This window comes from Peromyscus californicus, unplaced genomic scaffold (assembly GCF_007827085.1).
Source record: "Peromyscus californicus insignis strain IS unplaced genomic scaffold, ASM782708v3 Scaffold_7__1_contigs__length_154581171, whole genome shotgun sequence".
Lineage (NCBI taxonomy): Eukaryota > Metazoa > Chordata > Mammalia > Rodentia > Cricetidae > Peromyscus > Peromyscus californicus.
In genome coordinates this window covers 42,108,415-42,129,574 of record NW_026294595.1, presented here as the reverse complement: position 1 = coordinate 42,129,574, position 21,160 = coordinate 42,108,415, and the positions used below count along the sequence as shown (strand labels likewise).

The following is a 21,160-nucleotide window of genomic DNA, read 5'->3' as shown; positions in this document are numbered from 1 at the left end:
AGTCTTCCATCCTGCTCTTTGCTCTTCTTGCCCTTGTTTGCAATCTAGCGTAGCTTCTGAGTGTCTCTGGCTTTATTTTTGTAGCTTCCGTGAAATCAAAGATGGACATGGAAATTAAGAAGCAGGCTTCTCTGACACCAGGTGATGAGAGTTTGCTGTGAGAAAACACACAGGGTAGTCAGGAAACTGAGGGGATCTTTCCAGCTCACCCATCCTTCTCCAGCCTCTCTTCCTGGGTTTTGGCTGCAGGACACACCATTGCTCCCCTGAGTCCCATGCTCACCCAATGGTTATGCTCACATGGCTGTTGGCAGAAGCATAAACTTCTAAAGTTTGGTCAAGTACACTGTAAGCACAGTAGGACGGGCACAGTGGCAGCGTCCCTTAGACAGTCAGCCCTGGTCTAGCCTGGTCTCCTACCCCAGACCCGGATGTAGGAGGCATGCCCTCATGAGCAACAGCCTACTGAAGACGATGGCACAATGAAACTCTACACAAGTCACTATGTAGGGAACTGCTAGGTGACAGGTGACAGGAGGACAAGTTCAACAACCATCATGATTCTCCGTGGCTGCCTCAGTGGCTTTGTAACTCAAGTCTGCCATATTGAATCAGTTCCTACTTGGGATTTTTTTCCCCACTGAAAAATTGTGTGTACAAACAACTTTCCGGAACAAAGATATTTTTGAGTAATTATATTTACCGTGGTGGAAAATAGTTTCAAATTGGATGTCAAGAAGATGTATTGAATATTTACTGTGTGCAGCATGCTGGTAGGCTTCGCCGTGGATATTAACTGCACCTGCCTGGCAGGGCTTCATCAAGCCAGGGTGACCTAGGGTAGGTTACTGTGGTACAAATGTAAGTAGTGAATAGACAGAAACTTTTGTGGGGGTGGGCGCTTGCTAACACAGGTGGGGAAGACACATCATGAAGCTCTGAACATTCAAGATAGCTTTCTGAAGAGGAATTAATTTGAATTTAGGTGAACTATAAGTAGGCATTTTCCAAAATAAACATGGGGGAGGCACATAGAGCAGAGATGTGAGTTCCAGGAGGAGCTTCACATGTGATAGGAAAGCTTGTTAGGTGTATTTTTTTTTAATAGTATCATAGAGTGACCTATTCCATAAAACCTTGATTGTATCCAGAAGAGCCACAACCCTAGACTGACTGCCCCCCAAAGGCCAGAGCACAGGTCATCTCATCACTCTGGGATTAGGGTTTCAATATGGGAATTGTGTTAGGCACAAACATTCAGCATATTGTCACATGGCTTCCTCCATATGGGTTGCATCTGCCCATGGCCACTGTCTTCGTGACCAGTAGCAGCCTACATCTCCACAGCTGCAGCTCTGGAGAACAGAGATCCCACACAATGATTGTTGGACAGATATGGCTCTTACAACACTGGCCTCTGTCATGGTTCATTCCAAGATGCCTGGCTTCCCAGGTTCTGGGGTTCCACCAAAGCCAGTCCCAGAACTCCAGTACAGCGTCCCTGAGCTGGACGAGGAGTAACCACAATTGAAAAGGTAGCTGGTGATGGAGACGGGGAAGAGAACTGCTTAAGAAAGAAATGACAGTCAGAGAAGACAGATAGGAGGCCAGAAGCCAAGGTTAGGGAAGCTTGTGGTGTATCCTGTAAGTGTTTGAAACCCCACTCCCTCAGGCTGGCCTCAAACCTGCTTTGTAGTCAGGCCTAGCCTTGGGTTCTGGATTATCCTGTCTCTATTTCTCAAGTGCTGGGATTACAGTCAAGTGCCACCATGCCTGGCTCTCAATATTCTTATATAATTTCTTTGGGTAGTGTTTTCAAGGTCCCCCAAACAGTCTTTTATATAGCAGTATTATTTTTTCTTTTATTGTTGTAAACTTAGGTCATTAGAATTATGAATAATGCTTTGTTGGCCATGTCAATTTCTAAAACTCACTTTCTAAAGTTAGCAAAAACATTTTTTTTTTTTTTTTTGGAGATGTTTTGCTGAAGTGAAATCGCTGGGTCAAAGGAATGGACCTTTTAATACTTTCAATAAATATCCTCCCATTAATACACAGAATTGTGGTGATATTGTTCCCCCAATATATTGGGCACCTTAATAAACTTATCTGGGGTCAGAAAACAGCACAGCCACTAGATAGACATAGAGGCCAGAAAATGGTGGCACACACACCTTTAATCCTAGCATTCTGGAGGCAGAGATCCATCCAGATCTCTGTGAGTTCAAAGCCACACTGGAAACAGCCAGGCACGGTGACTCACGCCTTTAATCCCAGGAAGTGATGGCAGGAAGCAGAAAGGTATATAAGGCGTAAGGACTAGGAAATAGAGTCTTGTTAAGCTTTTAGACTTTTAGCAGCAGTTCAGCTGAGATCCATTTGGATGAGGACTCAGAGGCTTCCAGTCTGAGGAAACAGAATCAGCTGAGGAATTGGTGAAGTGAGGTGGCTGTGGCTTGTTCTGCTTCTCTGATCTTCCAGCGTCCACCCCAATAACTGTCACTGGGTTTGTTTTTATTAATAAGATCTTTTAGGATTCCTGCTACACAGAATAATTTTTCGTTTTATGTCACCTCTTCATTGTAAGAGAGAATTTACCTCATTGTGATATAATAAAGTATACTTTAAAAAATGAGAAGACTGAATTGGCCCATTGTTCTCTACTGCTTTTGTCTGAATTACTGGCCACATGTAAATGCTGGTGTTCCTATGATAGGCATGTTTTCTGCACTGCATTTTATGGTTTCTCACTTTGGCATATGTGCACAGCTACAGATTTGCTCCATCGCCATGTGAAGGCTTATTATTAACTTCATACAGATAATAATTGATACTGGAGACTCTAGTACAGAGCACAGCTTGGCAAATGCTGAGTGGCTTCTTTGTAGAAACTTCTAATTCTGTGTCGCTTCAGTTGGATATTGGATGCTCTAGTAGTTCACTCCTAATTCACAGAGTTGACAGAGTATAAATTTGCTTCTTATTCACAAGGATACTCCTGGCGGGGAGTTGTCCTTGAAGTCATTTAGGGACAAGAATTCCTTCTGCCTGTGACCTTACTCTCCTCAAGGTCTGTGCAGTTGTTTTCATTCTGGGGGAGGGTGCTGAAAGACAGTCGAGACATGTGGTACAATTTCACGGGACAGATCCGGAGGCTTGCTGTTCCACGGGCTTGCATTCTGCTGACTAAAACTCCATTCCACGGCCACACGGATTGCAAGCGAGAAAAGAAGTGTTAAAGGACCCATGAATACCCACTGAGCCCTTGCTCAAACTGCCTGACGTCCCTGAAGCCGCAACATTTTGCCAGATAGTCTGCTGTATTCTGGGCTTCATGACTATATCTCAGTGTAGAGCACCCAAACTTCTTCGACTGTTTACAAAATATAAATATGGAAAGGAAAATGTAGAATATTGATAAGAAGCTCATAGTTTTTAATAGACCCGAATGGTGAAGCAATGACAGACTAGTCATCAAATGGAACTTAGTTCAGGTAATGGAGAGAAGACAGAAGTTGTTGAATGAAGTGGTTTGGTACCTAGGTGTAGATGCATGTAAGAAGATGAAATGCACAAGGGATTTTGTATGGAGTTTATGCTCAATTGACAAATTTGATGACTCACAAGAATGACATTTGTTTGAATGGAATATTTCAGTGAAGGTCTTCGTATAGCATGGAACTGCCTAGATATTTGAAAGTCATGCACCTGATAAGGCTACTTTCTTACAACTCAACAGCAGAAGACTATCAGAGTGAGAAATGAGCTGCACCATTTCTCTAAAGGCATTAGAATGGTCAGCTGACAGGTGTGTGAGAAGACACTGAGCCCTGAGAAGTATAAATCAGAAACACTATGAGGTGCCGTCTTGCAGAGACCAAAAGACGTTGCTCTGGAGATGATGTGGTGGAAAGGAGAAAGGCTTCTATTTGGATGCAGGAAGAAGGGCATATTAATCAGCATTATGAAAAATGGCACAGATGTTTCTAAAGAAATTACATAGAACTACCATGTGACTCAGTGGGCAGACACTCAAAGGAACTAAAATCACTACTTCTTACAGAGATTTGTAGTTTCATGCTCATTGTGAAGTTATTAATGATGCCACTATATGGGAACCACCTGTGTCCCACTAGCAGACAGATGTATAAAGATGTATTTATGTGTATGTATGATCATAATGGATCTTTTAAAAGGAGGAGATCCTGAGCTGAGTGTAATAGCTTTTGCCTGTAATCTCAGCATTTGAAAGGCTGAGGCAGGAGGACTGCTGCACATTTCAGGCTAGCCTGGGTTAAATAGTAAGTTTGAGGCCAGCCCAGGCTATATAGTAGGATCTTTTGTCAAAAGAGAAAATAGCCCTGTTTGCCTCATGTCTTAATCCAGACACAGAAGGAAGAGATCTCATTTATGTTTGGAAGTATTGAAGAAAAATGTCAAGTCTATAGCTATACAAGACGAGGTAGTTGTCACTGGGTGCAAGGGTGGGGAGGTATAGCTCTAATGTGCAAATCAGCAGATGCCTGGGAAGAGAAAGTCTGCAGCTTGTAAAGTCCAGCACAAGGACTGTGGACTGGTGTCATGTGAGGTATGGCAGAGTAGGTGACCTCAGCTCCCTTGCGGTCAGCAGTGTGTGGGTAACTGGAGAATGACTGACACATTAGTTGCTTCCATGGTAACCATTTTACTAGTTATATCTATCTCATGATTTCATGCTGAATACCTCCGATATAAAGAATCACCATGGAAACAAAATTTGGTATGTTTGAAGAATTATTAAGGTTGCGAGAGTTAGCATGGTAAGATTCATGTAAATGTGAGTGGCGCCATTACACAGGCTAGACCCTGGATTCAGTACATAAGAGGAATTGAGCTGGGCGCAAACATTCATCTCTCTCTGCTTCCTGACTGCAGATACAGTGTGGTGACCAGCCACTTCAAGCTCCTGTTGCCATGACGACCCATCACGATGGCACAAATTCCTTGTAACTATGAACCCCAAATAAACCCATCGTTCTTTAAGTTTCTTTTCTCAGGTGTTTTGTCACAGAAAAGTAACCGAGATAACTCTCTGAGCTCTTTCTCTCGTTTCTCACAAACGCAGGTGATTAAAGTCTACAGTGAGGATGAGACCAGCAGGGCGTTAGAAGTGCCCAGTGACATCACCGCCCGGGATGTTTGCCAGCTCTTGATCCTGAAGAATCACTATGTGGATGACAACAGCTGGACCCTTTTTGAGTACCTGTCTCGCACAGGTGTAGGTAAGGACGAAGGACTACTGTCTAATAGTTTCTGGATCCATACCCACCAGATGGCAAAGGCTTTCTTCCAGTGCACAAAACAGATAAATTATGTGTTGAGTAGTCCTTTCTTCTTTTTCATTTGGAGCCATTGATGATGGACAAAGAAAGCACAGAATAGAAACAAAGGTAGAAATGTTGTAAACATGTCACCTTTCCTAGTTAAATCATGATGGAGATGTATCAATTTTGGAACCAAAGCATGGAGTTAAATTTCATAGTCAAATCTCATAATAACAGGAACCCCCCCCTCCCCCCCCGCCAAGAAGTTAGTAGAAAAAGATTTTATTTGGTCTGCTTGTGAGTTGGTTGGGAGTATACACTCTAGATTTTTTTGAACATTTAAAAAATAGTAATCAAGACTTAAAAATAGTAGTCTTTTCTCAAATATTTAGTGGGATACATCTCTGGATTGTAAATTATGGAGGGAGTTTTAAGGTCTTCTTTTAATTAAATATAAACAATTTATTGCCCCTGAGAGTAAGAACAAGGTTTGGTAATAATTTTTCCTCTACTTTCTTGTTCTTGTAGGTACTTAGGTGGGAAAACATGCTTTTGTCTTTAAATAGGTAAAGAAGGAAGGGATGGGTTATGGCAAGCTAGTTCATTGATTCGAATTTGTGTTGCTTTCACGTGGGTGCTGTAACAAGTTACCATGAACTTGCTTGCTTATAACAATGCAGTTGACCATCTCACACTTCTGGAGGTATGACATCAATGCCTTTGGATGAGGTGAAAGTTTGGGTGAATCCTTTGGAGGCTCTCGGATAGAATTTTCTCCTTTTTTTTTTTTTCTTCTTCTTTTCAGTTTCTCATGGCTGCCAGCATTCCTTGGCTTGCAGACTCATCACTCTGACCAGCCTCCTTGGTCCAGTAGCCTAATTCTCTTCTGTCTCTATTAAGTCCCCTGTTTTTATCCCAGCAATGTTTAGGGCCTCCCCCATCATCTACAGCAATGCCATTGTTTCAGATTCCTTACTTAATCATACCTGCAAAGTCTATGTTTATCTTTGGAGGGCAGGTATTCAATGCACCACACATTACTTCTCTTTTTATTATATAACTGTTACTAAGCAATTTTCAAAATAATTTCTTATAGCTTGCTATTGACAGCCAGATTACTTCCAGTGATTTATTTAGAGAACTGTAGAGGATTTTTTTACACTCATCTCAACAGTCGTTCACTTTTTTGACATAGCTACAAAAGTATACATGTTTCATTTGTTCTGCAGTTTATATCTCAAAGCAGCATTCCAAAGTTAGGTCCAGTTCTGAAAAGAACTTTGCCTTTTTCTCGAATGGGATGAAATTGAAAAATATGATGATGACCACCGAGTTATTCAGTAGACTTTCTTTAAAAAGATTCTGGGGTTGGGCGGATGGTTCAGTTAGGAAAGTGCTTGGGGTACAAACATCCGGATCTGACTTTGAGGCAAGAACCCACTTTATCCTGCCAGCTTTAGGTACCAAGAAGAGATCATCTTAGAAAAATCAAGGGGGACATATTCTGACCTCTTGCCTCCAAATATACGCTCTGTGCTTACATACATACACTGTTGTGTGACTTTTCCTGGAGAGACATGCACAAATGTCTCCTCATCCCAGAGAGGAAGCTGTTCACACACAAAGTAACAGTTCCCCCAAAGTTGCACTGGGAGGTCCAAAGAATTGTGATAACTTACTGAGGTATGGGCCAGGGGTTGCTTACAGGTGTGAACAGATCATAGGCTGTTGCATAACCAAAAAGCTGCCAAATATGGCACTTTCTCTGTGACTTGCAAGGAACGTGACAGATCAGAGACTCTGCATCAGGCAGTTCAGCTTGTCAGTTTCCTCCTGTCATCCCAGCTGCTCAGTCTCCCCTCCAGTTGTTGATTGCTTCCCTGAACTTGGAGAGGGTTCTTGTAGGTTTCAGGAACTTCCTAGGACTTGTGAGTTGCTTACCTCCTAAGTCTCCAGAGCCTCTCTCCGTTAGAGGATGTTTCAGTTTGGAAGAAATTGCTGTCCAACACCCTGGCCCAGACAGACAGGCAGGCAGACACACACACACACACACACACACACACACACACACACACACATACACTCTTCTGAAAGTAGTTTTGCTACCATTTGGAAAGTGTTGGTAGACTTTCTCTTGATGAAGACAGTTGGGGGTATGTTCAGACTTCTAAGAAATGAGGAAAGTATGCCTGAAGCATCCTTGGGTCAGTCAGCTGCTTTGTTGCATCATGGTCCACTGATTGTGACAACTGAGTGTGGAACACATAGAATCTTCTGAGGATATCTGAATACTGAAGGTGGGCTAAGTGGCCTATGGCATCTCCTGCCTCCCCAGACAGGAAAGCCTAAGCATTGGCTTTGTTCATTGCCCCTTATGATGAGTTTAACTTCGGCTCCTGATAATTCCCAAGAAGCCTGATGATAACTTTCAGTAGATTCTTGCCATATTACAGACAATTTCATTACCTATTCAGCTATTAATTGACACAACATATAAGTGCCACATTTTATACTTTTGTCTTGTTTTTATTTCTATCTTAGGGGACTTAGGAAACATTTTGTATTATAGTCACCACAATTTATGCCTGACGAACAGCTTCAAAATTCAGAAATAAAAATCTGTTCTGTAAACAAAGGGGCCATGCTCACAAAAACCTACCAAGTATTTATACTAGGTAATGAAATGTACTTTTAAATGCAAACATTTTTAATAAAGTCTTTGAAATAGTTGTGAGTTCCACACTGAATTTAAACTTTTAGGCATTGTTATAAAGTGTGCTTCTTCGTGACTTCACGTGTTTTCTAGACATTGCCGAAATGAAGTCAAAACACCAGAACATCATCTTCCAGACTCATCAGTCAGAGGCCAAAGGCTATGGCAAAGATATTTCCTTTTGGATTTTCCTTGTGTTGATCTTCCTTTGGCCGTGTACCCAGGCTACATATCCAAATAAAGTAGTTGCAAACACTGACTTCACCTGAGTACCAAATGACTGAGCAGTAGGTGAGGAGGCTGCAGCACTCTAGGGGCTGCGGTCCGTGGTCTTCCTCGGCATCAAATACAGGCAGCTGTATCTTGGTCACGTTTCCTTTGGAGACCCTTATCAGTATTCCATGCCTCTAACGGCAGTTGGAACAACATGTTTGTGTTCATTCCCTGAATAGGTTGTAAAAGGTAGGAGGTAATATCTCTAGCCTGAAAAATACTTCTATACACAAGAATAATCAGCTCCCTGTACATAATTGAGAAATAAAAAGATTCTTATTTAAATATAAATAATTTTATAATATTAAATAATTTTACAACACTGAGAAGACTTCTCTTAGCTTTTTAAGACTAGATATTTTCTCCCCCACCTCATGATTTTTACTATTTAACCCAGACTAGCCTCAAATTTGCCCTTAGGTTAAAGCGGCACCGGCACCGTAGCAACACATTTCCATAGACCTCGCTCTGCACTTTCCTTGACAGCCACTGGGTGTCACTATAGTTCCCCAGATGGAGCCCTCTGTGGTCACTATCAGTGAGTGGAGCTGGTGTGTGTGTGTGTGTGTGTGTGTGTGTGTGTGTGTGTGTGTGTGTGTGTGTGTGTGTATGTTGGGTGTGGCTTCAGTTTCAACTCTTCTGGAACTTAATGGGATCCATGTTTGTCTTGCTCCCATTGGGATTCCTAATTGAAGCCGTGGTACAAGGCAGTGGCAATTAACACTGTACCTGGAGCACATACGTACACACACTTCAGGAGGAGGGATTAATTGTGTTTTAGTATCATTGCCGTAGCAGCTGAGATTTCCATTGTGAATACTACTGTGGAGTGAGTGGCTTTAATAAGCAGAATGAATGACCAGAGGCTTTTAATGAACCCATCTTTACACGTGCAGCCACGTCCACACCGTCTCTCATAGCCAGGAGGAGCTGTGCAGCGCGGGAGTTTGCTGCTACCTGCTCCCAAGCTGCGGCTGCACTTTTCTGTTTCCTTTTGTTTCAGACAAAAGAGGTTCAGCGTGTTTCCTGTTGTCTGGAGCCAATATGCAGGGGTACTTTCTGTGTTGTTTATAACTTAGCAGGTTTCAGAATTGTGACTGTCCTTGTTACCACCAGGAACCTCAGTGGAGCCCTTAGGACACGTTCTGTGCAGAGAATCATGTGCCCTGACCACTTGTGCTCTGAGATATGGGCCTTGGTGGTATATGCAGTCTCCAAATCAGAAAATATTTTACCAGCAAAGAGTAGGAAGTATCTGTCAGTAAAACTGCCTCCTGGTTCTTTGACAGGTTCTCAGAGCTGCCTGAGACCCCACTTCTTCCACCTTCAGGCGTTATGGTGGCCTCACAGCTGGCCCTCTCCCCCTGTGTCCCAACTTTAGCCATCTGGGTGTGGACCTGGGTCTTGTAGTTTTCCTCACAGTCATTTGTGGGACCGAGAGTGCCTGCCTAACCCCCATGTGCACAGGCTGTGTCCCACCCCTCACTCCTCACAGCACCCCTCACTCCTCTACGTGCGGAATCATGGGCACACTACACTAGGTGCCACTTGGTCTCCTTGTTGCGCTGCTCGGCTTCTCAGGTACCGACTTGATCTGGCTGCCTGCTTGGGCATCTGGGCTGTTATTTTAGTTCCTTCAGCATTGTCTCACAGAATACGCATGGCGACAAGGTAAATGTGGGCATTTTCTTTAGCAGCTGACCAGGCTCTTGGCAGTCTCCTAGTGCCACAATCTAGGAGGGAAAATGGGTCAAGGAAGGTAGTTGCCACCATGCAATCAGTCTTATGTGGTGTAGTCGACCTCTGTGTCCGAGAAGGGGCAGCTTGTCACAACTGCTTTTTCCATATGTCCAGCCTGAGGTACATCCCTCTTCTAGTCCCCATGGGAACACTCTCTCTCCCTCCTTCCCTCCTTCCCTACCTCCCTCTCTGCTTTCCTCCCTTGCTCCCTTCCTGTGTGTGTGTGTGTGTGTGTGTGTGTGTGTGTGTCACACACATAATTAAAAAATAAACCTTAAAAGGACTGATTTGGACAAATATAAGATTATAGTGATACTCCAATCAAATGTGAACAAATGCAATATTTCCCAAATTTTATGAGAAATGTTTACATATAGAACCTCATGTCGAGCTGGGGAAAAAGCAAGGGAAGAATGCTCCCTGGTTGGTAGAGTTAGAGATGGATTGTGGCGACCAATAGTGTGTAACATTTTTCCTAAAGACTTGGCATAGACACCTGGAGCAGCATAGACACCTGGAGTAGCACAGACACCTGGAGTAGCACAGACACCTGGAGTAGCACAGACACTTGGAGTAGCACAGACACCTGAAGCAGCACAGACACCTGGAGTAGCACAGACACCTGGAGGATCAAGCAGAGCTAAATACCTATCGTCTTAGCTGCTGTAACATTTTTAATAACTGTCTTACTAATGATCTTATTAAAATTAGATAGTACTTCTGTGAGATAAGGGACTCTGGCTGTGCCTACATCTTTTTATCTTAGAGTCAAAGACGAATGTGTTTTGAGTTCACTTGTACTGAATTGTAAGGTATTTATATCCAGTAATTCAAAGCATATCTTATAAATTCCAGTGAAGAGAGAGACTTGGAAAACACACCATAGACCTCACATGTCCAGATGGATGGATATTTAGTCCATCTCTCAAGGATGCACCTGGTCATGTGCAGTTAAAGAGGCTGTTTGTATGCACTCCAGTTCCACATGCTTTTCCAGTGGGCTGAAGCCAGTGTAGACACAAGCCTTTGTTGAAAGGACGTCTTTCTGTTAGTATATATTATCATTGTGGATCTGAGTTAATGCATAGATTATTTTGATTTGCTGAAACATGGATTTAAAGGCCTGTAGGCCTTTCAAGGTAATGTGCTGTAATTTCTCTGTGATTTTTCTTGGGGATTAATCTGATTGGCAGTTGTCTGGGGGCTCTTGGTGGTGTTCAATAGCATTCTCAGGCTAAGGAACCCTTTAGAAATTGAGCTCTGGTTTATTCTTTGCTTCTTGTGTTCAGGGTTTTGTTTTGCTTGGTCAGAGGCTGTTCGTTTTGATCCAGAAATAAGATTGACAAAATATAGGTGGTTTCAACCCAGCTCTGGGAAATACAAGGGACATTTATTTGTTGCCTGGGGGTTCCTGTAACAATGGTGTAGGAAGGACTGTTTCCTGGGTGCATTAGAAGTAAAAGCCACTTTGTTTCTCCTCCTATCAAGTGCTGAGAAGCGCAGGGGTTTGCCTTCTATTTCAGCCCAATGCGGCACTTTTAGTGGATTCAGGGAACAAATCCAGGCAGAAGGTCACAGGTGAACACTCCTATTCTTGGTGGATTGAAGTTTCTTAAAAGACTTTGAACTTAAATCAACAGTTTCAGATGAAACTTTTCTTCGCTTTTTCTTAAAGAAAAAGTTCTTGAAAATTAAACAGAAAACAGAATTATTTGGTAACATTTTTTTTCTAACAGCAAGACCCTAGAAAATACATTAGAAAAAAAATAAAATTTAAAACAATATGCAGTTCTCATTTGTTGTTGTTGTTGTAAGCATCGTTTAAAACTCCTGGAAGCGTTTCTTTCCTTTCACCTTCTTACTGGTTGTTTGGAAGTAATTTAAGGTGGCCTTCCTGTTATTCTTATGTATGAATGATGCTTGATGATTGCATTTCACTTTCTCATGTCTGAAAAGTAACTCCAGAAAGTTTATTTGAAATAGGCTTAACCAATTGTTTGTTAGGCATTTAAGGGTAAGCAATATGGCCTTTGGGAATGAAATGAGTTTTAAAAACTGTGTCCATGTTGATTGCTTTTGTGTGACTTTGACCAAGCGCCCAATTGAACCACTTCACACAGGAAGTATTTTGATTCACAGTTCTGGAGGAGTCCGTTCATGGTCACTTTCTCCCATGTTTCTGTGTTGTCGTGAGCAGACCATCCTGGTTACAGGAGCATGTGGAGAAGAAAGGGACCAGAGGCAAGATGACGCTAAGGACTTGTTTCCAGTGACCTGTTTCCTCTAGCTGTGTCCACCCGCTAACACTTCCAAAGTCCTCCAGCATACCACCAAGCTGGAAGATCAAGTGTTCAGCACATGAACCAGTGGGGACCATTTCATAATTCAAACTAAGGATGGAACCGTAAAGTTTTAGTAACGTTTTAACAGATTATTTAGGTCGATTTTATGAAGTTAAAATAATTAAATAAACAAGGCCTTTAAAATGCTAGAGATGGATCTATACGAACGGCACCTGTGGCTCTTTCTTGAGTGGCGACTCCAAGGCTGGAGTTCATTCTCATTTTGAACACAGTATCAAAGAACTATGTTTTGAGAATTAATTTTTTTGGTATTGAAAATTTATAGGGTACTTAGAAGGATTACTTAGTTGGCTAAAATTGGCTTGTTTTTCAAGTTAAAGAAGGACTGTCAGGAGAAAAATTCCTCAGGTGCCAAGGGAGCTGCTGCTTCTCTTTTCATTGTCAGGCCTTAGTAACATGGTTTACAGCAGTGCCTAGGCTTTCACACTGGTGGGCCGCAACTTTTCACTCCCTCCACACATCACCTGTCTTCCTCTCAGAAGACTCTGCCTCAGCATCCTGTATCTTCCTGTTGAACATTATGCCTATGAACCCCTACATTAGTGAGCCGCCTCACTAAAAGAGAGCAAATCACAGTAGGCTGTGGTTAGTTGGTTGCCAGTTGTCCCTACTAGGGTTGTTTAGATCTCTGGAGCTGTGATGCTTTGAGGGATGAAGTCAGCTGGAGGATGATAAACAACAGTGCATCTAAATCGAGATGCCGATTTATGGATGCATAAAGATTATCTAATGTGATATAATTTTTAAAAGCCAAATTTCCTGGTAAGAAAACTTTATCTTCATTGTTAGAATTGTATATGAGGTAGAAACATAGCTGTATCCAGCCCTGTAGGCCTTTATTGACTTTGTCTATTTATTATCTGCATTATCCATAGGCTAGAACTAGAATGTTGCTTTAGATGAGTAGAGCTGATGTATTTTTCTTTCTTAAATACAGTCTAGGTTTTGATAGCTTTTGAAAGTATGTTTCTTATTAATATTATGAGGATATTCTTCTGATTTTATTGTTTGCATTATTCAAGCATTAAGTACTATAGATCTGTGAAATTTCCTGAAGTATTTCTTGCTTATCTTTTCTTTCCAGATTTATATTCTGCCTTTGAGGTGTGTGTGTGTGTGTGTGTGTGTGTGTGTGTGTGTGTGTGAGTGATATCAACAGAACACCAGACTACATTCTACTTGGTGACCACACATACCACACTTTTTTTTTTCAGTTTCTTATTCATTGTGGCTGTTCAAATACAGCTTGATTTTTTTTCCCAACTCATTTTTGAATTTAATTTTGCATGCATCCCAAACTCAAATGATCTAAATTACTTTTATGGAAGGTTACGATTGGATAATTTGAAATCCAACTATCACTTTTATTCTTCTGACATTCAGAACATGATTGTTTATTTTCAATAGATTAGCAAATACTTATCGGACACATTCCAGAATAAAAAGAAACAGATAATTAAAACAATAGGAAAAGAGAGAATGATTTAAACTTTTCCTGGTTATAGAATTAGGACTTGCTGAGGTGGCAGTGTGAGCACCTTGTGTGGGAGCTTCCATGTAGGATGAAGCAGGGCCCTGCAGGAGAAAGGCCCTCAGCTTGGGTCAGGCACAAGGGCTCAGTCAACCTGGTCAGGTTGGCTATCTTTAAAACAGAAACATAACTTGCTCATTAGGTTATTATAGTAATTTCATAAGGATAGTCTAACAGATTCCCACAAACTTGGTGAGCTACAAACTGGAGAACTGTATTTCCACAATTCTGGAGGGTCATGTTTCTTTGAAGGGCTCTAAAGGGAACCTGACTATACCTTTCTAGGTGCTGTGTGCTGCTGATGTTCCTTGGCTTGTAGTCACATCACTTAATCTCTGCTTTGTATTTCAATTCCCCATATTGTCTGTATCAAACCCCCTTCTGTCTGTGTTTTCAAGGATGCTTACAGATAGATTGAGAGCCTAACTCAATTCCATATGTTTGTCATTAGATATCTGCAAAGGCTTTCCCATGCAGCATTCACAGGTTCTAGGCATTAGGTCTTGATATCATTAGGGACGTTATTCAATCTACTTAGGGTATTATAAAAATGAAATGTAACAGTGATATGCTCATCGATTGAGACATGCAGAGTTGCCATCTCTTTTTGTAACAGGAATGAATTTTAGACTCTGCTTCTCCAGCCTTCAGAACAGCAGAGAATTTAACCTCATACTATTTGTTTGCAGTCCAGATTGTCTGTTGGGGTCAATAACTCAAGTTCTGCCAGTGAGTTGCCTTTGGTTTGAAATGTTTATATTCGACAATTGAGACCCCTTTTACCTTTGCAGCATCCTGGTGGGACACATCATTTTTAACCAAGGCATTTGTCTTATTCTTGTGTCACTGTTTTCTTCATGTTCTGGAAGCTCCTGCTTGTCTCACACTTCCTTTCTGAAAAGCATAGGGCCTTTCAAGCTTAGGACCTTTATTTTTTTAATTTATTTATTATTTTTTTAGCTCTCCCGTGTTCCTTCTGGGTACTTAGCACTCTTTCTCCATACTGGGATGCTGTGAGCTTGGCATTGCCCTCAGTTCTTGCTTCTGTTTGATACATGGGTTCTGGAGGATTAAAAAAACATTGTCTATGGTTTGACCCACTCAGCACGTTTCAGCTTATTGGGACCCTGGCACCTTGAAAGTATTCCTGTTCCTAAAGGGGGAAACATAGACTCATTGGTTCCTACTTCATCCAGGGTCTGACTTGACTCTCTCCCCGCTTCATTCTCACCTTACCTGTAACTCCCTCTTCATGAGAGGATGGATCCCCGTATGAGGCAGCAGAGGACCATGCTAGACATGATTCTTCCCAAGCACTGATATTTGCCAAAGGCTGGTGAAATGTACCTTGATGTTTAACCATCAAGAAAATGTGTGTCTGTTGCTTTTCCCTCTCTGTGTTGGTGTACATTCAGGGTGGAGCATAAACTCCTCCCTTATTGGTAGAGACAGGCAATTGTATAAAGAAACACAGGTCGCTGAAACCAGCAAACAGGTATCATTTATTGTCCCTCTGAATTTCTTCTCTTGCAGTTGCAAAGAATATTGGTACACACTCCATCCACAGCACGTGTATTCATCCTAGCTTGGAAGCACAAGTTAGATTTGTGGGGGAGATAAACAGAAGTCAGTAGTACCCAGAGACCACTGAAATGCAGCTCTGTACTGTCCTTCACTGACCTCTGGGCCTCACTAGCTTGGTCTCAGTCTTCCCGGTTCCTCCTTACTAATACCATCCTTCCAAGCTTAGTCAGAGGACCTCAGTGTCTTCCACAATTTGTCCTTCTTTCTCACACATTTGGAATATTCCCTCTGATCCCACTGCTTAGACCTCCCAGGATGCACCCAGATCCTGCCCACCTTTTACAAAACCCACAGCTACCATGTTAATCTACTCTCTACCACCTCTGCCCTGGCTAATGCTAATCAACTTCCTAACTGGACTTTGTGTTTTCAGTCCCTGTGACTGTGGAAAATCAGTTTACCCTCAACAGCAAGCGCGATGCAGTTAAAACCGGTTCTTTCATTTCGTTCCTCTGTCCATTGTCCTGTCTCCTGTAAGTCCTTATCATGGAGGGTGGGGCTTCAAACCCCCTTTTCTACTGCCTCTAGACACCCTTCTCCTGGGGCTGTTCTGTCACTCATTCAGCATTACTTATGCTAACCGCCATGCGGTGCATCAGACATCCTAGCCTTGTCCTCACCCTGGGCACTGCCTTCTTCCTCTGCCGTGAGTGCTTGGCTCTGCCCTTTTCCTCGGCATCTTTGCTGGAAGATCGCCCTCTCCACAGGCACTTCTCTGTAAAGCCGCTGGAAATGAACCCTTCCCCTTGCTCTCAGCACACTCTGTCTTCCCTGCTCTGTGTTTTCCTGCCATCTTTAAAGGGCTCACATTTTATTTATTGTCTATATTTTTCTATTAGGGACTTCACAAGGGCAGCCATTTATTCCTGGTTTTGTCCGTTTCAAAACTCCCAGGTCTAAGGGGAGCATCGGACCCATGCAGGCCTTTGGTGACAATTTGAATGGATAGATGGATGGATAAGGTGTCTTTGTTAGGTCTTATGGTTTTATTTCATGAGAAGTAGAAATTGCTATGCATTCTGGGCAGGATGGGCACAGATAGTTTAGGGTGACTGTTAGGATGTCAGCATTCAGGATGGAGGTAGAGTACAAAGAGTAGCTGGAGGTTTAGGGATTAGTAAAGAGGTTCTGTGAGAAAAGATGGGGGTCCATTGGCATGGTGACATCGGGAATGGGCTTGGGGTGGTTGTTGTTTCTGAGGGGGATGTGGAAAGAGCACAGCCGGGAATCTCAGGAGTAAAGGATACAGAGTGAGAGGTAGAAAACATGCAGAAGGAACTTTTAAGTTTACGTTTTTCTGAGAGAATATGGCCAAAATGATATTAACAGTCACAAAAATAAGATTTCAAGCAGAACAAGTACTTCTTGGTTTGAAAGGAAGATAACTGTAAGGGTAGTGAGGCATACTATTAAATTATGGTAGAATAGCATAAATAAAATTTACCATGTTATCCAATATAACTATGAAGTTCAGTGGGCTTATATATCACATAAGCCCTGTAGAACCAACACTTGTCTATAGAATACTCTCTTCCCACATGGAAACTCTTTACTAGGTAAGCAATAATGCTCTGTTTCTCCTCACTGCCAGCCCAGGAAACTAACATTCAGTTCTCTGTTACTGTGCATTGGATTGCTCTAGGTACTTTTATGGGGTCATATAGTGTTTGTCTTTTGTCGGTCTGATTTTACTTAGTACAGAGTCTTTAAGGTTTATCACGTCTAGTGTATGTCATACTTTCGTTTCTTTTAAGGTTTAGTTTCTATCTTGTGTATCTGTCCCTGCCCTTCTCCCCCCATGGACACAGTGGTGTTTTTGCCTTTAGGCACAAATATCTTCTAGAATCTTAGCTTTTATTTCTTTGGGACTTAGAGCCAGAAGTGAAGTTGGGAGTCTTAACTGTCATTTTTTTGGGACTTAGAGCCAGATGTGAAATTGGCAGTGGCATTGAATGATCATTCTGTGTTTACTGTTTTAAAAAAATTAGGGTGTGCTGTAGAGCCTCCACGGGACTGGACTAGGCCCTCTGCATAAGCAAGACAGTTGTGTAGCATGATCTGTTTAAGGGGCCCCTGGGCAGTAGGATCAGGATCTATCCCTGGTGCATGAGCTGGCTTTTTGGAGCCCAATACCTAGGTGGGACACTTCCCACAGCCTTGAGGCAGGGGGAGGGGCTTGGACCTGCCTCTACTGAATGTACCAGGCTCTGCTGACTCCCCGTGAGAGGCCTTACCTCTTGTAGGAAGGAATTGGGGGGGAGGCTGAAGGGGTGGGAGGAGGGAAGGGGGGGTCTGTGATTGGTATGTAAAATGAATAAAAAATTTCTTAATTCAAAAAAAAAAAAAGATCTGGAACCCTGAAGGAAATTAAGGTGTGGACCTTGGCTTTCAACAAAGTATATTTGAGGAGGTAGAGAAACTCAGTCCTGGGGAGAGCAATTTTAGGCAGAGATTTCACTTCAGGGAACTTGATGGGTGTGTCAAAAAGAGTGACTTCATTTAGAGAAGAAAGGAAAGAGTGAAGCCAAAAACTGAGTTTTTGGAAAGGGAAGCAGTGAAGGGAACTAGCCAGTGAGCAGAAACAATGGTACCTGATCCAACCAAGGCCAGAATTGTGCTTGCTCATGAGCACTTACTGCAACTCACCCATACTCATCGAGATGAACTCCTTTCAGAGAACAGGCTTCTGTGTAAGGGTCCCTGTAGTATGGGCCCAGATCACGTCTGAGTGTTGAACTTCTGAGATGCTGATTCTTTTCAAAAAGTTCCTAGGAACATGAAAAGAACAGGAGTCCATATCCCCTTTTAGCTATTCTAGACTTTCTCTTCCTTATTGACAATTTCATAATTAAATTGTCCTGACTTTTTGTTGAAGAGTGAGCTGCTCTGAGGAAGGTGAGCCCATTCCATGGGGCAGCTTCGTGACTTTTCAGACACTGCATGTTCCTGAGTAACATCTACAGGACTAAACAGAATTGTGACCAGTTGCTTCATGCGCTCCCCACTCACCTTCTATCTCTTATTATTCCTAGCCACATAGATGAGTTTTCCTCACTCTGAACCTTATGTGAGAGGACTCATGCAATATACATCGTTTTTCACTTCCGAGATTTCTGTTTGGGATTATTGTAGAATATCCTTTTTGTGTGCTTTTACAAAAATCATTTTCCTGTCAAGGGGTGGATGGGTAGTCTCTAGTTTGGGGCTGTTATGAATAATACAGTCACAAACACCATCACAGTCTGCATTACAATAGATATTATATTGGTTATGTTTGACTTCTTGAAAGTTACCAATGCTTGGTTCATTTAATGTCTTTTCTGATGAGCACCTTCCTACCTTACTTAATTATCTCCTTTGTTAATACAGGGTCTATTTTCCTTGAATTAGTTTTGAAAGTCTAAAGTGCCATGAGGAATTGAGCTTCATAGAAAACTGTATCGACTTGAGTGGAAATTTCCCCTTTTGAGCATGTATTTTAATTTTTTCAGCTACCTAGATTATGTATCTTAAAATGCATAGTGAACCTGTCAAAATTCTTCATCTCTTAATGAGGTGAATTGTTCAAACCTGGAGCAAATATTTTAATTTTGGCACCATGATGAGTTAAAGAAAGAATAGCTCCCACATCTTAATACAGATTTGTTATCAAACTTATACTGTAATTTACATAGCAACAAAAGGAGACTGAGAATTAGCAAAAATGGCATTTGTGATATTTTATGTAATTTTCTCTTTAGATGATGGTGCTGGCATAAAAGTCGATATAATAATTCAGAATTGAAAAGAAATCTTGCCAGTGTAGATATTTAAGAATTGAGATGAAACTTCTGTTTAATAATGCATTGTGAACGCTGCATAATTTACTCCATATGTTTCTATGCTGATGTATTTGTGTGTATTTTCACGTTTGCCTATTGAACTATTTATGTATCTGTCAACATACTCATTGAAACATTCTCGCAGAAAGAATAATAGAAGACCATGAGCTGGTGATTGAAGTGCTGTCTCACTGGGGGATGGAAGAAGAAAATAAGCTGTATCTTAGAAAAAATTATGCCAAATATGAATGTTTTAAGAACCCAATGGTGAGTGGACTCTCCATTAACAGTTACAGAATTAAATGAGTCAGTTAAATTTTATGTGCGGAAGAGCATTATTATAAATGAGGTAGAGCTAGTTACTTTGGATTTGTGCTCTGATTTCTTATTCTAACAACGATGAGCTAAACATGATGCATGATAGTTTACATTCACAGATAAAACACTAACATTTTTGACAAGACCTGAATGGAAGTAAATTTGGTTATTTAATTTCAAACTCTTGGGAAAACCAGCTTGGAGATTCTTGCTATTGCTTCTTTTCTGCCTATTAAATAGATACAAAGTCAAAGAAACTCTGTATTTACTTTAGAAAATGAATTGTTATAGGTCCCTGAGTGTCTTCCAGAACATTACAGTTTAGTACATTTCATAGAATTAAGGGAAATAAGGCATTCTCTAAAGTAAATTGGTGATTGTTGTGAGTACTGTAGCTTTGCCAGACATTTAAGACTGGTATGTATCTTTCTTTAAATTACTTTATTTTCAGTGTAGTAACTTCTGAACTGAGTAGAAATGAGATAAAGAACAGCACATTACCTAGTAAACACTATGTTCATTACAGCTCTCTTTAAAAGAAAGTAAATGCGTGTCATCCTAATGAAGTCTGCGGATTCAGAGAAGTCAGAATCGCCTCTGGGCTCATTATTTTAAATTGTTTTTGTCTCTGCAGCTGCAGTGTATTTTTATACTAAGTTTTGGATAATTGGATTGAAACGATCCTTTATGAAAAATATATGATACACACCATAATAGAATATTTTCAAACCCTGAAAGACCTCTTATGTTCTCTTTTATTGTAACTTATTAATAGAAACATAATGGGTTGATCTTTGACAACGAAAATGAGAGTTCTAATAACGATGAAATAGAATTGAAGGAAAAGTATTTTCTTGTTGGGAGTCTTTATTAAGGCATCCATTTAAAGGTTATATTTAAGGAAATATGGCTTAGGGTACAATTTTTATTTTATTTATTTTTATTTAAATAAAGCTTGACATTGATTTTTGTAGATCTGAGTAGTAGTGGTTCTTGACTTGGGGTGATGTGATAATCTATAGGGCTTTTTTTTTTTTATCCATGCAGCACTGGTGAGTGGGAGAACAGCTGTGGGATAGGCTGGAAAGCCAGGTGTTAAACATCTGTAACACACAGGTCAGCCCCAACAATGCACAAGTTTTCGACCACAGTACTAGTAGACGTCTGTTGACAAACCCTCTCTTGGAGGAAATAGAGTAGAATATATGTTTCCCAACTTTTCTTATCATGAAATTTACCTTGGGGAGCCCCAGGCCTTATTAAAAACACAGACTTCAAGACCTGTCCAAACCTACTGAATCAGAAAAGTCAAGAATGAAGCTTGGGAATTTCTATTTTAAACAATTTCTTGGGGTGAACTTTATGATTAAACAAGTTTGGAGAAACAGTAGGTGGAAATGAGTGGCCTTTTAGCTTCCCAGCTGAGTCCTGGCTGTTTTGTGTTCTGGCCTGTGACTTTTGACACAGCCTTTGCCCCTTATGTCGATGAGTCTTGACTTTGTGAAGTGGGTCAG

The 21,160-nt window shown here is 41.4% G+C and overlaps 1 protein-coding gene and 1 long non-coding RNA gene across 2 annotated transcripts in view; one reads left to right on the top strand and one right to left on the bottom strand.

Moving 5' to 3' along the window:
* The window catches only part of Grb14 (growth factor receptor bound protein 14), a 104,854-nt gene that overhangs the window by 60,433 nt on the left and 23,261 nt on the right, over positions 1-21,160 (top strand). The window contains exons 3-4 of the mRNA XM_052726291.1: positions 5,105-5,261; positions 19,474-19,595. Coding sequence (XP_052582251.1) covers positions 5,105-5,261; positions 19,474-19,595 — 279 coding nt within the window. The remainder of the gene's footprint in view (positions 1-5,104; positions 5,262-19,473; positions 19,596-21,160) is intronic.
* LOC128102492 (uncharacterized) lies at positions 6,052-19,467 on the bottom strand. The gene is made up of 2 exons (XR_008215444.1): positions 10,598-19,467; positions 6,052-10,561 (listed from the first exon to the last, which is right to left on the bottom strand). It is a non-coding gene; the product is annotated as an uncharacterized LOC128102492 (long non-coding RNA).